This window comes from Neopsephotus bourkii, unplaced genomic scaffold (assembly GCF_033783945.1).
Source record: "Neopsephotus bourkii isolate Nb327-2 ecotype Australia unplaced genomic scaffold, CSIRO-AGI_Nbou_v1 NB_71, whole genome shotgun sequence".
In the NCBI taxonomy this organism is placed as follows: Eukaryota; Metazoa; Chordata; class Aves; order Psittaciformes; family Psittacidae; genus Neopsephotus; species Neopsephotus bourkii.
The window spans coordinates 572,648-588,999 of record NW_026900588.1 but is presented as its reverse complement, the minus strand read 5'-3'; the positions used below and the strand labels follow the sequence as shown (position 1 = coordinate 588,999).

Here is a 16,352-nt window from a genome sequence, read left to right as displayed (position 1 = left end):
ATGTAATCCACACTCTTGCAGAGGCTATATATAAATAAGAATCCGGGAAAAAAAATAATGTAAAGGACAAAATTGAAAGGGAATGCAGAAATTAAAGATTTTCTATGAGATGGTGAGTGCCTTCATCTCCCAGTGACACAAAGATGGAAAGTGATTACTCAGCACCCTGCAGGGCAGGCCCATGGGAGTCCTATGGCTCACTGTAAAGAAATTATTGCATGCAGGTAGAATAAGAAAACAGGTATTAATGAAGAGGATAAATTATGTCTTTGATTCAGTAGCTTCCCAGGTCTGAGTTTGTTACATGAATAACAGAATCCTGCAGACAAATTCTGGCTTTGTCTTTGGGATGTTATCAATCTCTTTACATCAAATCACAGGCCTGATTGCAAACTGTGTTCCTGTGCAGTCCCTGACTAATTACGTGCATAGTCTTAATGGCAACACAGATCCTACCAGGCAGGATTCATAGACATAGCTGAAGTAAACCACTGTGTATTATTAATGGCAAGAAGGGCTCAAGTTATATAGTCAGAATGCCATGTGCTGCAATGACATCAATACTGAATGTTTTCCTCAAAAATGCTGATTTCAGGCTCTCAGCTACAGAGATTCAAATGGGCTGCAACAGCTACTTGCACCAGCCAGGTTAATAGGTGAGAGAGGTTGATTGAAACCTTTACCCTCAGAATGTGCTTTGCTGAGATGCTGGGCACCTCTGGATGCTCCTCGAGCCTGCCTGAAGCTTGAAACAGTATCTTCGGAGGACCATTTTGCCTGATTGTCTGTTTGCCCTATTCAGAAAGAAATATACCTCACCGTATGGCTGTTAGCTTCAGAAACTTCTTTCCTTCCCCAAATATGCCATTGGAACACCTCAGAAAGAAAAATCTTAGTGGCTAAACATCCAAACAAGTGTGTAAACACACACACAGGCCAACTAGCATAGAAACTGTACCAGTAAACTCCTATCTCCAAGAAATCATGCAAGGTGCCAGATGGGGGATGCTCGCTATGATGTTCTTCCTCCCAGATTATGCCTGAGAGTTACCTGAGAGTGGCAGAGGCCAAAAAGCATGCTGGAAACTGCTACAGTTTAACTTAGTTTGATTTGAATTCAATGGCATTAATTTAGCCCCACATTCTTCAACACTGTGAGGATGTCTTGCACTTTTAGATGTGGATCTGTCTCTGGTCAATTTGATGAAGTCTTACATTTTGGTGCTGCAAAACACTGAGATCAGCCTAGTTGGATAAGAAAGTGGGAGATACTATTGAAAATGGAATTAATAACAAAGAAAATGCATTACCTATTTAATAAAACCACTGTAGCTTACTACAATAATCATTAAAAGAACTGCAATCTACTGTCTACAATGGATGACATTTTTTGGAGGCAGCTGGTTCCATGTATCTGCAATTGGGTTTAAGTTGCCCTCACCTCCTTCTTTTTAAACTGGATTCTCATGTATTTTATGTAACAAGGAAAATGCACAAAACCTCTGTGTGTTTGAAAATACAAGTCAAAATGTTTTTTTTAAAGCTCACTTTTAACTTAAATGTTCACTTTATAAAATAACAATCTATGTTGTAGTTTTCAGCCTACAACATAAAGTACACAAAAATACCACGGACAGAAAAGCTGTAGTGTCAAGTTTGATGCCTCAATCAAATTCCAACTGTGAGTTGAGGTTTTACACAGAAACCAGGCACCTTGACCTCAACCTCCCAGTCTTATCAGCATGTTGTCCTCCATTCTTGAGAAAATTAACCTCATTCTTCACATTGTGCTCCTGTTCCTCCCTATGGCTCGGGATGCTTTCTTTGTTCCTTGTCCTGCTTCTGGATCCCAGAGTGTAGCTGTCATGGCTTGATAGCACAGTGGGCACACAAGCAAGCATGTGAACCGAGTGAACGTAGGAAAAGCTTTTAGCAGACCGAGTAATTATAAGAGACTTCCCTGCCACAGAAATGTCCTGGTAGGTTTTAGGCTTTTAAAGCCCAAAGTCTGAATGCTGTTACTTACGGTATCCACAGGATGAAGGTATTTACTTCACTCACCTGGTTTTCCCCCTCCTTTTCCTGATAATTAAATTCCACCACATATTATACAGAGATTCTGACAATACCTGAAAGCTACTAAATATATCACTAAATTCATGAGATGCAAATAATCTCAAACGAACAGTAAACAACAGCCTCTGACTTGGAGCCTGAGTCTCCCAGGGTGTAGAGAGCTCTTAATTCCCTGTGCTATGCTACCACTGCCTCTTAGGAGGAATTCTGCCTGAGATGAAAAATCATGCGACTAGAGAAAGTATAATTCCCTCTTTTCCAGCCTCGTCCAACTTTTTGTTTTCATGCATCCTCCCTCTGTTCCCTCTGCAAACTGGGTCTTTCCTCTCTATCTCCTGGATAAAGTCACCACTTCAATTCACTATCTCTAATTCCAGACATCCTGTATTCCTACACTGAAAAGAATCAATAGAAGCCATCAAAGGAAGAAAGGGTTTTTAAAAACATGCTCTACTATGAAGACGGATGACAGGGCAATAAAACTCAGCAGAAGAAATACCTGAACTGGTAAGTCTGCCTAATTTGGTATAGCAAAGTCTTCCTTTCAATCTAAATGCTGATCAGCATCACATCCATAAGCCATGTTCAGTATAAAGCTTTTATCTCTAATCCAAGCATTTCTCCAACAGGAACAATTTCATCTGCAGAACAAATGTGATACTGAAAGCCACATTTAAAGACAGGAAATGGTGAGGAAGTTAACTAACCTGACCAATAGGTTCTTTTGTTGGGGCCTTTCCTCTTCTAGCGGTGCTCGTGGCCAAAGTAGTGGTTGTTTCCATGACTGATGTGGACATCTCGGACTGCATCGCTGTGGCTGTGGACTCGGTTGTCATAGAGGAAGGCACTTCACCAACAAGTCTCACATTTCCTTCTATCACAATGTTGGCATCGTTTTCTGCTGCCATATTCAGAACTTTCAAGCCATTGTAGTAAAGACCAGAGAGCTGGCCTTGGAAAGGGTGGCCACGTTCCTTGCCTCCAATTTTTATGGTTGCTTGGCTATTGAAGATTGTGAGCTGACGCCCTGTGAAGATAATATTATATACATGCAAAAATGTTGACTGTGAACACTATACTCTACATGAGTGATAACAGATTGTCATGGGGTGAATAATGAGAGCAATAAACTATAAGAAAAGGATTTGACTCATAATTCATTGCTTTTTAATGAGGTGTCCATGAAATGCATAAATTTGGAGAGCATTTGCATTGTTCTTAATTTGCAGTGTTTTGGGATTTCTAGTTTGGTGTGTTTTGGGTTTTTTTTTTTTTTTTTGCTAAAAGGCCAATCAAATATATTTACAAATGTGTTCAGCACTACAAATGATACCCCTCTTCCTTTTACCTGAAAGCAGTTTTAAACTTTTTGGGGTGTGTGTCAAGAATGCCATTGTCAAGAATGCCAATTCTAATTCCTTAAGTTTACTTTTTCGTCAAGTTTTTTCCACACAACACATCATAGGGCCTACAGCTTTAGTTATGTACATGTGAGTTTATGTATGTATAGACATATAGAAATATGTATATACACACAGTTTATATATATATGCCAACAAGTCACTAAGTCAAGTGAATTTTAAAGAATCCTTTATGCAGTAATCTGTCATTTTTCTATGTAAGGGAATTCAGTATTTACATTTGTAATTGAATGATTCCTTTTTGTATTTAAATGTTTATTTTCCTTCCACATACACACTGGAGAGAAACACATGGTTCACACTGAGTATCTCAGAGGCAGATTCAAAAACAGATGTCTGATTGGCTTTCAGCAAGGCTATCAATTCAAATAAAAGATTTTAGATGTAAAAGCGGCTTCAGAAATGATACACATACCGATGGAGAAATCATGGCACATTTCCATTAAACAGAGTAATCCTCAGCAACAGTACCACTCTTAGTAAATAGAATAGTCACTTTAGCAGATTGGTTTCTGCTCACAAAAAGCATGCACACAACTTTAAGTTCTGTTTTAATTCGTGTTTGTTCCAAAATCCCCTTAGAAGGTTGCAAACGTTAAAGGGACTTCATTTTGATTGGCAAGTCATATTGCCCACTATTTAAGATACCTACAGTTTAAACAAATTTTTTTTCAGGACCATAATGAAGATAGCATAACTACAGATATTTTTAGTTAATAATTTAGATGCTGGAACATGTCATATAATCTATGAATGATTTATAATTTTTGGTTAATGTTTGCTATAAGTACCTTCATAGATTGAGTTAGTGGATTATATTTAACAGTCCCTTTAACCTTAAGTTAACAGGGTAAGATTATTAAACAGCTGGTACTTCTAGAAATGTAGAGAAATTATTATACAAGGTATGCAAATATTACTCTATATTTTACTTTTTTAAAATTTGTTTTTAATTTAGTTTTACTGAAATTTATTTTTTATGTTTATTAGTGTTACAATGAAGCACTACTTGGTTATGTTCAAATTATTGTTTTATTTGAAGTTTTAATCAATGTTTTTTACCTTTGTCGAGTAGCCATTCATCAACTACTCGACCAAGTCGATATGGAATTCGCTGTCTAGCAATCGCCAGGCGCTCGTTATCATTGTTTCCTTTAAAGTTTAAAGAGACATTTCATTGGTTAAAATCTGTAAGGTCAAAGGTTAAAAGTTAATACTTAAAGCTTGAGCTATACAGTTGCCACATGATTTTTTGAAATTTGGAATTTTAAAAAGTGCTACCTAGAACATTTCATGGCTCCGACTTTTCATTCATTCATTTATTTTATTTTAGCAAACAAAATTATTCCTATGTTAATTGAAAATTAGAAATCTGCATTTGAGCTAGGTTATTAAACTTATGTTATAGACAGACCCAAAAAACAAATTTAAACATCATTGAATGGCTTTACAAAAAATGATCATTGAACTCAGGGTTTTGTCTTTTTTGATGTTTCTTATTAACTAGTTAAACATGTTCAGGTGAAACAGGTTTAAGTTTTCAAAAGACATCCAACCTCTCACTCCAGGTTAGTCATTTAAAGAAGAACAACACAACTCTTAATCACCATCTAAGGCACGCTTACTTCTGCTGTCTAGTACCAGACCTGCTGTAACTGATTTCCTAAGCAGAAAAAAATTCATTCTTCTTCACTTCATTTAAATACATTCCAGACATTCAAATATATGAATCAGAGCAGACATGGGTAATTTGCTGTTTGTACATTCTCATATAGGACACGTGGACAATATCTTGAAGGAACACCAAGGCTTTGACAAAAGTGACTTGCTGAAAGGTAGCCTGGTTCTGAAATGTGGAAGTGCTTTAAAACTTAGCAAGAGGCCATCTGTAGTGGAGTTTCAGAAATGAAGAACTAAGCAGAACCCAGCAATGCAAAACACAAACTTGTCATATTTGCAAACTGTATCTATTCTCGGTCTGTGCAGAGATCTTTGTCTCCTTTAAACAAAGCCATGAGATTAAATAAGGCTGGTAGAGTCAGAAAAGCACCAGACAGTGAGGAGTAACCAGCAAACCACTTTAAATATTTATTTCTAATTATAGCTTTTTGTGTTTGAACGATAACAGGTGTGATCCCTCAGAAAAGCGTGTCTTGTACTTAAAACTTTTCTTAGGAGAACAGCAATTCCTTCAGTGTAAATCTCTGTGGTGGCAGTAGTATTTTAGACAAACAATACCTTTTTCTTCCATTGCACTGGCTGATATTAATAAAACACCTGAGAGATAAGAAAAGCCAGATGAGGAAAAAGCAGTCATTCCTAATTCAGGTCCAAATCCAAAGTCAACCTTACTAGCTCAAACGTATATAATGTCTTTGACTTCAAAACACAATAAAAAAACTAATTCCCCTATCTGCAGTGGAAATATAAGTACAGGATGCAGTAGCTTATGTAGGGTTCAGAAATACAGTTTCTTAAGCTAGGAGGATCTTACTGCTAATTGCCAGACCAAACTATTCCGAATCCAGAAAATCAATGTTGTAGTTTGTCAGACAATTATCCCTGCTATCAGCATCACAAGCCCTAATAGCTTGCAGGGAAGCATCAGTACTTTAGTCCCCAGAAATAGCAAGAGCAACAGTTTCTCTGCCAAAGCCATGGTGGTTTTACACATACGCTTACTCTGCGGTGATATGACCTGCTACTTTCCATGATTCATGTCTCCATCATTTGTTTTAGCATGGACATAGCTCATTATGCCAGAAGCTGATCTATTTTATTTTGACACTTTTAAATACAGAATCATAAAATGGTTTGGGATGGGACATTTGAAGGTCGTCAAGTTGAAGCCCCCTGCCACAGGCAAGTATATCTTGCATAGGCCAGGTTGCTCCAAGCCCCTCCAACATGGCCTTAACACTTCCAGTGGTGGACCAGCCACAATTTCTCTGGGCAAATATGCTACTGTGAACTTCTATATGCATGTCAATATTAAAAAGTGCACAGGTGTATATATAAAAATACGTATTTATTTTCTGTACATACATTTTGCTCTATTCTCAATGTTCAGAAGCATTCTCTGTAAAACAATATTTACTGAAACTTTCCCTTTTCTGCTTTTTCAAGAAACTTACAATTTAGAATAAAAGGCTTCAGAACACAACTCTTGCGATGTTGTGATAACATGGAATGTCTTAAAATTTTTTCCCTGTTATGATCTTTGAAATTACTGCTCTTCATCTGAGCACCATCACTTACAACAAGCTTCCTGTGTCTAAATGGAAATCTAGGAAGTACAGGAAAAACATGAGAAATGTCATGTGGCCAACATGGGAACCAAGATAAGTAGTGCAATCCCCCACATTTTTGTCTGGATTTTTATCTTGAATTAAAATATGTATGTACCAGTGAGTTAATAACTGATATTCCTTGATAGCCAGTTACTTATAAGACCTATGTTTAGCTTTTCAAGAAGATGTTTCTACAGTTTTTGTTGAGGCATTATCACTTGAACCACTGAATAAGAGATATCATCCTATTTACAAAACTTTGCCTTAATGTAAAACGAATGAATCACAAGGTTTTGTGGCTGTTTGGTATGTCTTGGGGTTTTTTGCTATCCATCTATATATATATATATATAGAAAAAAAAGGGGGGGGGGAATTGGGCAACAATCTTCTATGTCATATAGAACAAAAGGCTAAATTGTTCAGAAGGGGGCTGCAGGCATAAAGAATCTATTAACACAACAGAAATAAGTCTCAGGGACGTAGTTCACTTTTCAGATTCACCCACTGCTACTCACTGGATGCCTTTCATTAATAAATACACCATAGACCTCAGAACAAGTATATAGTCATGTCAAAATAAAATAGTGTTCACAACTGCATATGCTGGGAATGCATTAAACTCTAGGATGTTTATTCAACCAGTGGGTGCAAATTAGGTGCATTTGGTAGAAGGAACCTCTGCAAGCACCACTCTGGATACCTAATGCTATGGCACCTTTCTACTGTAATTCCAGTACTAACATGGGATTTATTCCAAAGAAGGTTTACTGCTGCCTGCACTTTCACTACTTGGCAGCTGCTCCAAGACATTTCTATGGTGCCCATGGAAGCTCCCCTGTGAATTAGCAGCATAAATTTAGTCTTGGCCAGCTTCTACATTTCTTTATTTCATTAAAAAGTCCACGCAGTGTGTATGTTTCTTGAGAATATTGCACCCTATTATAAGGTGATTTTATCTGTAAATTATGTCTTAGACCGACTGCAGCAATCTTGCACCACTGGGAGCAAAATACAAATGAAAAGCAAGGAAATAACTATTTGATTTGTAAAGGTCACACACACAAAAAATAACTGCTGATTACATTAACCCATCCCTCATCAGAGGAAAAGTGCATTGTCAAATGCATCTCAATCTGACACTATTGCATTAGCTTAAATTCTTCTAGTATATAATATAAATGGAAGAGCTAGGGGGAAATGGCGTGGAACTCTTCCAGATTCAGTTTCAAGGAGAACACATAGGTTTAATAATGATGAAACTAGCAGACACATAGGTAACTTAACAACTACATTAAAAAAAATATACATAGCAGTGAATGTAATGGAAAAGATTTTAAAAGCTACAACCATCCTATTATGACAATTTAAAAAACACACATCTTTTCAATAACTGCTTCTTCCCAAACAGCTGGTTTGGGGCATATGCTTGACAAATCTGGATAGCCCCACAGAATTCAGTAAAACTGTATTTACTTCAACTGGCAATCTCATCCTCAGCAGGGAAAACATAAATACCACATACTGTTTTCTCAGAAGTACTGTCTGCACAGTTTTCATGCTTCTTTTATTTATGCTTGCTTTTTACCAATACGGTGAACCACAAGGAACTTCTTCAGGAAAAACACTTCCAAGAAGGTCCATAAATTTTTTCATACTCTCAATAAACTTGTGGCTTTGAGATTCTATTTCTGTTCCCCATCTGAAAGATTAAGTGCTCTGGAAGGCATGCTTTTCAACCTTAATTCATAAATAACCCCACAACTGATATGCCCAAACTTTAACTGTAGACAGCTCTGTGACTATCCAGCATGACTCCTCCTGGTTATATGACCAAGATTTCTTTGATTAAAAAAGCTGGGTAGAAATGATTCACTCAGGATGTGCTCTGTGACATTGTCTAACTTGATTGAATTCTAGATGGCTTCATTCTGCTGCCAAATAAATAATACTTTGTCACAACACAGTGTTAATTCTGTATGGGCAGAAAGGTTTCAAGGGAATAACTGCAATTCCAAAGAATCAAGGTAAGCAGAGAGGATCAGCAAAGGCCAGATCTTTGAGTGGGAGCTAAATCTTGTGGCAAGATTGAGAAGAAGCAGTCCAAAATAACTTTAATCATACCTTTATATCTATAGGTCAGCTGGGACAAACTGACTATGTGAACTTCACTAATATGTATTTTATCCCTCCCTGATTTATTGTATTGTCAGTGCTGGAGTGTAATTCTATTTTGTTCTCTGAAATAAAGGTGTCAGTTATTGATGTGAAATAGCAGCATCCTTGAAAGAGAATAAGTGAGAAGGTTGAAAATCGAGAGTCTGTGAAGAACAACCTAGACTGGAGAATGATTTCTTTGAAACAAACCCTTTAACAGAATACAAAATTACCTTGTTAGTCTCAGTCATCTGCTAGGGAAATAAATAACGACGTGATGAAACCAAGGTCTCTCTCCATTTATAAACAACCCTTCTCTCCCTAGTTTTGCTCATCATGATTCTGACATTGCTATTTCTGAATCATGACTTCCCTGACATCTGCAAGAGGACTGTAGAGACCCATATCATTCCTCCAGATGGAGTTAAGGATGAAACCTGACTGAAGCCTCAACTGCATGGTATGAGAAGCAGCCACAGCAATAATGTGGTGCAGGGGCAAACAGTCCACATAATGTCTCATGTGTACACACTAGGAAATTAAATCCCAATCTCGGTAATGGCCCATACTAACATCCTTCTGAATCATTTGTTACTGCTACAGTGCACACACACTTGTGTATGCAAATATACACTAAATGTTGGAATAAACTGGAGATCGCTTCTTCCCAGCAAAAGACAAAGTGACATTTTAAGTGCTATCAACTGCAAGCAGAAACTTTGACAGGACTTGCATGTAATTTTGTCATGCTGGTGTTCACACTGGCTCCATATCTTGGCCATGCGTGGATGCTTTCAGTGTCATCAGAATTGTAACATAAAATGATGACTGTAATGCATTTCAAATAGCCAATATAGAAACATTCTCTAAAGCTATGTTCAGATTTAAATAGTTTTTAACTGTCATCACAGGAACTCAGTAGCTATGTCTACATTGCTCTGTTTGACCAAAGATCCCTTAGAGAGGTCCCTCAAGGTGGAGCTCCCCACACACTTATATGCTGCAGTCCCAGAATTTCCATGCACAACAAATAGGGTATGCCAGGGCATAACCTTACTTCACTTGCCACTGTATACCTCTAGCAAGTCTCACTCCTAACAAAGTCAGCTCCAAAATACCCTGCAGCACATCTCATTATCTGATCCCGGCTGCTGCCCTCATAAATTGCCCGCAAGCATCTTGTCCTCAGTGGCCACCAGTAAGCTTGCCTTTATGTGTGCGAACACAACATCCCCCTTTTCATCACAAGACCCTGGGTCCAGGACAGACAGGCAAAGGACTGGGTTGCATGCGACAGAACAAGAGGCCCAGGTCCACCTCAGAAAATCAGTGTTTGTAGGGAACACTGACACTGCTCTGACTTGTATTTTTGCTGAATGCTTACAGACTTGGTTATCCGTTGTTTGATCCTGGAATTAATTCTGGATGGATCAGATGAAGCTGTCTGTCTTTTTTCAGTTGCTAAAATATGCCAGCTCTACCTGTTACAATGTGTAGGATGAGGAGCTGGGAGAGATGGACGGGATACAGTGGTAAGCCTTGAAGGCTATTGTACAAGGAGTTACGTATCCAGAAGGCTGATCTGGGCCTCCTCCAGTGTTCAAAAGGAAGGCAGACACGCAGTTCTAGGATGTATATATAACAAGTAAGAGTGCAACTCCACAATGCCGTACCTTACTCCAGAAGAGCTAACCTATAAAAAAGAAGCCACCAAGGTTATGACTTCTCCACTCTAAATAGACAAACCTGCCAAGTTCATATTAAATGACCATAGCATAATATGGCCCTTTTCAACATACAGGGACTACTTATAATGAATATTAATTGTCCCAAGAGAATATTCTGCTCACAGAATGACTGACGGCAGTCTTCATAGCAGAGTGAAATTTCTCATTGGTGGCTTATAACACTGCTAAAACTCAAAGCAAAACTTGGGTTGCCTTAAAGAATCCAATTACCAGATTTATTAAGAGATGCATGTATAAGTTGATTCCGATTCCACTGATACTAAAGACTGTACCAAAACATCTTATGTTCACCTGTACGCTCCTTATTTCACACTTCTGTACTAAACAAATGAAATCTTATTCTTACAACTAAACCTGAGAACTCCCATTAACCTCTCAGGGAGAGGTGAACCTTCACTTCAAATCAACTACCTTCCGCCCTGTTTTGGTTTTGATTATTTTTCACTGGATTAATTAGTAATTAAACAAAGAGTGTGCTCTTCCTGATTCTCACTTCCTCGCTATAATGCAGTATCTGTCTCAGTCTGAGCAGTGCTGAATTGCTTACTTTGAGAGATTGGTGTATTATATCAAAAGCAAGCAAGAGAAGATGAAAAGCAACAAGGAGATAAGCAAACACACGACTTGTCTGATAAATTAAAGGTCATATTTTGTTATCAAGAGTTTTAAAGATCCTTTGTACTGCCTGTGCAGCATTTAAGGAGCTAATATTGTACGGCTGCTGTTAAAATAGGCAGGAAAATTGATAGACATCATTAAAGAGGGAGATTAAAGTACAAAAAAAATGAATTGTTATAAGTACAGTACCATGGCCTACATCACTCCAAGATTGACATTTTGCAGTTCTCCAAGGTAATAGGACTCTGAAATGCTTCGAAACCATGTCACAGCATTTAAGGTTACGTTTCCTATAAGAATTTAACCAGAAGGTGACTGTAAGCAGTTTCTTATTCAATAGGTTTTCAACACCTGAAAAATGAAGAATATTTCAACCCCACTGTATCTAAAATTAGCTAGGCCTGAGATAGCAACTACTGAATGTGTTCTTCTGACTTTTGCCCAGGTAGCAATCTGGCTGATCTTCATTTCATGTTAGACAAGAGCTGCTATGTAAGAATGTCTCTTGACAGAAATAATGCTCGCATTATATAAAGGAACAATGGCAAACAGAAAACACCGTGCTCAGCTCTTATTTTAAATTTCTATTGCTCTGTAACCTCATGAGAATCTAGTATTCAGGCAGAAGCCATCAATAAGAAAGCTCTTATTAACTATATGCAAGCATCCTAATTTAGTTTGATCACACTGCAAGTTCTGAGAATGGAATAGGACAAACTGTCAAAAGGTCATTATTCGTATATCATTGCATTTTATTGTAGTCAGTGAAAGGCACTGGGAAATTCTACATAGCCTTATTTTATTTCTGAACCATCTGCAACATGAAAAGTTACCTGAAACAATTAAGGAAAAAAAATCTTCTGGAGTTAAACTCTGCTCTTGGTTATGTGATTTGTAAAAGAAAATAAGCTTGGCTTTTGGTTGTGATCACCAAAGGTAGAGTTGAACTGTCCCAGAAGACTGTTTGGAGGCAATGAAGGGTGCAGTATGGATAATTTCATGCTCATTACCTGACCAGAGACATAAAACCCATGAGAAATTCAAGCATCAACCCTCATCACCTTACACAAACTAAGCTGATTGCAACTGCGCATATTAAAAATGATGATTTCATGTTCTTGGCAAGAAAATGCTAGACTGAACCACCACTATGCCCCAAAGTCCTGGACCATAAAGGTGCTTTGTCACACTCACTGCATCAGCCCATTGTCCTACAGATATGCATGATTACACACAAGCCCATGGAAACAACACAAGTGAGGTCATTGCTTGGACAAGCTTTTGCCAAGCAGAAAAAAACAAATGCACCCATACAGATTGAAAATGGCATTTAAGAGATAAAAATCTGTTCTGTGTCAGCAGTGCAGCAAAAAAGTAACCCTTGGCCAAAGAAAGCTCCAGACTTACAGTTATGTCTAAAAATGGCATTTCAATTTGTGTATTTATGCCTTGAAGACATTTTAGTACAAAAGAATAATCTATTTCAAATGGAAAGGTTTAAACTTGCACATACAGGTTTTTTTTTAATGCTTTTGGCAAGACATAGAAACAGAAACTGTAAATAATAGAAACAGATGCTCACTGAGATAGAAGCAGAGGAGCACTTTAGTACTGCAGAACTATAATGAGCAGTCCACCACGCAACAGCAGAGTGGCTGTGGGTAGACTCCCAGCAGTGATTTAGTTTATCTGTTAAAAGGTGAAATAATTTGATTCTCTAATTATACATACACCTCCCCCCCATACCTTTATTACTATTTTGCACTGAAATTAATCTGTGATACGTAGCATGTCACTGTAACACTTTATGAAATACAGCTCGGTTTTTTAAATCTACAAGGTGTTTCCAATTAGCTCAGTATTTCCCCCCTGTGATAATGTTTCACTGCAGGTTTTTTGTATGTCCAATTAAGAAGACTGAGAAGTATATTGTGAAACATCTTATTTTGCTTCAATTTTGAAGGAAATTGAAAAGTGCATTGCTCAAATGCTCTGGATTTTTACGTCCAAAACTCTTCTAGATTTCCTTCTTTTATAATTTAGGAAGTTCTCAAAGGAGGGAAAAGATGTTTATCACAACATATATATCACTTTCCTGGAATCTGTGCTTCATGACTTCTCATATTGCAAGTGTAAAAATGGGAGGAAGACCCACTGCTGAAAAAAGCACTTGTGAGGGTGGGATAGGTGTAAGAAAGGCTGTCAGTGTTGTCATCAACCACTCCTATGGGAAGTCCATTTCAGTGCACTTTATTCTGCAAAAGCTCTCACTGAACATCAATCACAGAAGCAATTCTCAAATGCCTTGCTAAACTATGGCCTGAAAGCCCTTTGAAGCTCTAGATCTCTTGGATGTTTTCAGATGATAGCTGGTCTCAAAGTAGGCTTGGGCAACAAGAAGAGAAAGCCACCAGCTCTAACACATATGGATCTGACCTGCCCCAGCTAAATGATGGTATCCCAATTCTTTAAGCTCTTGCCCCAGAAACACTCACATAGGAGGAGCTTCTCTGTTTTAAAGTTAACAATGCTACATTTTAGATGGTCAGTGCAAAGCTGACAGCTAACTTCTCTGTAGGTCTAAATTTCCTGGCTTGATTTTCAGGGTTAATTTGAGTTGAAACAACAGAATGAAAAAACAATCAATATTAAATTATTTAAGCATACATGAATTTATAAGGAGATATGTAATCACTAGTCAAATGTCAATACCTTTTTCATTTTCCTTTACAGAAATCCATTTGCTGATGCAACATCCAAAGAGTAGACATGACTTCTACTCTGGAACACTTGTGAAATGTTAAATGGGGAAAAAAAACAACTTTTGAAAGAAAATAGCTCTGTTAGCACAATTACACATCCACTTTTCTCAGGAAACTACTTGACCTTTTAATAACATACTGAAACCCACTATGTTGAAGAAATTAGATAAAGTTATTACCAACTTTCCAGCCTTACAACTTCCAGTACCTCTTCTAACACAAAGCACTAATGCATTAGTAAAATATAATGCAATACACTATTTATTTTTATTTTTAAATGATAGTACTGAGAATGATGATTTATTAAAGAATCTAAGAAGGTAATACACTAACATAAAAAGTGCAGATGGCTTATTAATAAATTATTAATGCATTTGAGTTTAATAAGCATATTTCAATATAAAATTCAGGACTCCAAGAAGGAAGGATGACATCATTCCAGCAATCCACTGTCCACCATCACTCATTAAATTACTGTCACAGATTCATAGAATAGATGAGGAAAGGAAACTGCCTACTGTCCTTGCTTTTATTAATCTAGAATCATAGAATAGTTAGGGTTGGATAGGACCTTAAGATCATCTAGTTCCAACCCCCCCTGCCATGGGCAGGGACACCTCACACTAAACCATGTCACCCAAGGCTCTGTCCAACCTGTCCTTGAACACCACCAGGGATGGAGCATTCACAACCTCCTTGGGCAACCCATTCCAGTGCTTCACCACCCTTACAGTAAAGAACTTTTTCCTTCCTGAATTCAGCCATAAAAGTATTCTTTTGCTAATTCATAACCTGCAGTGGACTCAAATAGGACTTCCAGGAAAGTGTCTTCTCCTCATGTAACGACACACAGTAGAGGAAAATCTCTCAGCAGTGAATTCCAAGGCTCGCTGTTGAAATCATGTGCTTTATTTCTTGTATGAATTTCTCAGTTCTGGTTACAGCTTTCTAGGAACAGCTAAAGAGCAACTTAGTAAGCACTTACGCAGTAATCAAGTCACTGCACAGTTTTCAACACTGCAAATCAGTTGACATGGCAACTCTCTTGTTACACATGCATATTTTTTTCCATAGAGCCACATACCCCAGGTACAGGCTTTGATACCTGCTCCAGAGCTAGTCTCAAAGTGCTGTAAAGGGTGGTAAAACCCTCCCCAATTACAGAATCCCAGAATAGTCTGGGTCAGAAAAGACCTTAAGATCATCTAGTTTCAACCCCCCGCCATGGGCAGGAACACCTTCCACTAGACCAGGTTGCTCTAAGCCCCGTCCAACCTGGCCTTGAACCCTGCCAGGGATGGAGTGGCCACAGCTTCCCTGGGCACCCTGTGCCAGGGCCTCAGCACCCTCACAGCAAAGAATTTCGTCCTTATATCCAGCCTATATCTTCCGTGTTTAAGTTTGAAACCATTATCCCTTTTCCTGTCACTACAGCTCCTAATGAAGAGTCCCTCTCCAGCACCCTTACACTTACACTTCAGCCTTCTGTGCCCACAAAGTGGATTCCATAAACTCCTTTTCTACAGCACCACATGATGTTTCATACACAGCAACTTGGAAGATGAGATGCCCACAAGTAACTTCTCAGAATTAGACATTTCCAGGACATTGTCTACATTGCTGTAACTTTCTCTCCTTCTTAGTCCCCTACCTTGGCATTTAGCACTGCTGCAGTGCTTTCTGCAAATGTTTTTAGATCCTCCTGGCTTCCCAAGCAATCATGTTCACACATCCCTTTTGTCCTGCCCTCACCATTATTTACTACTTTGGTTTTTGTCTTTTTATAAAAGTCACATATCACCAGCAATGACTTTATGTGGACTTCCAGGGCACTTATAAAAGCATTATGTATTTTTGAGCCCAGTACAGAAACACACTGAACACATTTCCAGTAAACAGATGCTCCTCACTGATAACCATTTGTTTTATGCAATATTCAGTTTATTAGCTCAAGCCAACTAATGAAAAATTAGCTATATTCACTGCTCATCACTTTGATAAAGAGTATCTGTCAGCTTTGGGACAGATGATAAAATGTATGGCTGTGATTTGCAGGCTCGCCCCAAAGTCACTGCAGCACAGAACACTGCAGTACTACACCTTTGTAGATGGTAACTTGGCTCATAAAGGATGATTTATACACATAGTTGGTACTTATGAGCACCACAGAAGTTAAAAAAGGGAGGAAGCCCCATGATAATGAGCCCGAAACTGCTCTGTCCACATCCTTCACAGGTACCTTATCTTACCACAGCCCTCCACAACTGACAGTGCAACCACAA

General features: G+C 38.2%; 1 protein-coding gene across 32 annotated transcripts in view; it reads right to left on the bottom strand.

Annotated features, from left to right (window-relative positions):
* Window positions 1-16,352, bottom strand: part of NRXN1 (neurexin 1) — a 678,625-nt gene that overhangs the window by 90,801 nt on the left and 571,472 nt on the right. For 19 of the 32 annotated variants that reach the window (XM_061353676.1, XM_061353687.1, XM_061353697.1 and 16 more), the window contains 2 exons: window positions 4,560-4,649; window positions 2,784-3,103 (listed from right to left, as the gene is read on the bottom strand). In XM_061353676.1, coding sequence (XP_061209660.1) covers window positions 2,784-3,103; window positions 4,560-4,649 — 410 coding nt within the window. The remainder of the gene's footprint in view (window positions 1-2,783; window positions 3,104-4,559; window positions 4,650-16,352) is intronic. The other 13 variants (XM_061353813.1, XM_061353820.1, XM_061353831.1 and 10 more) reach the window with 1 other exon arrangement.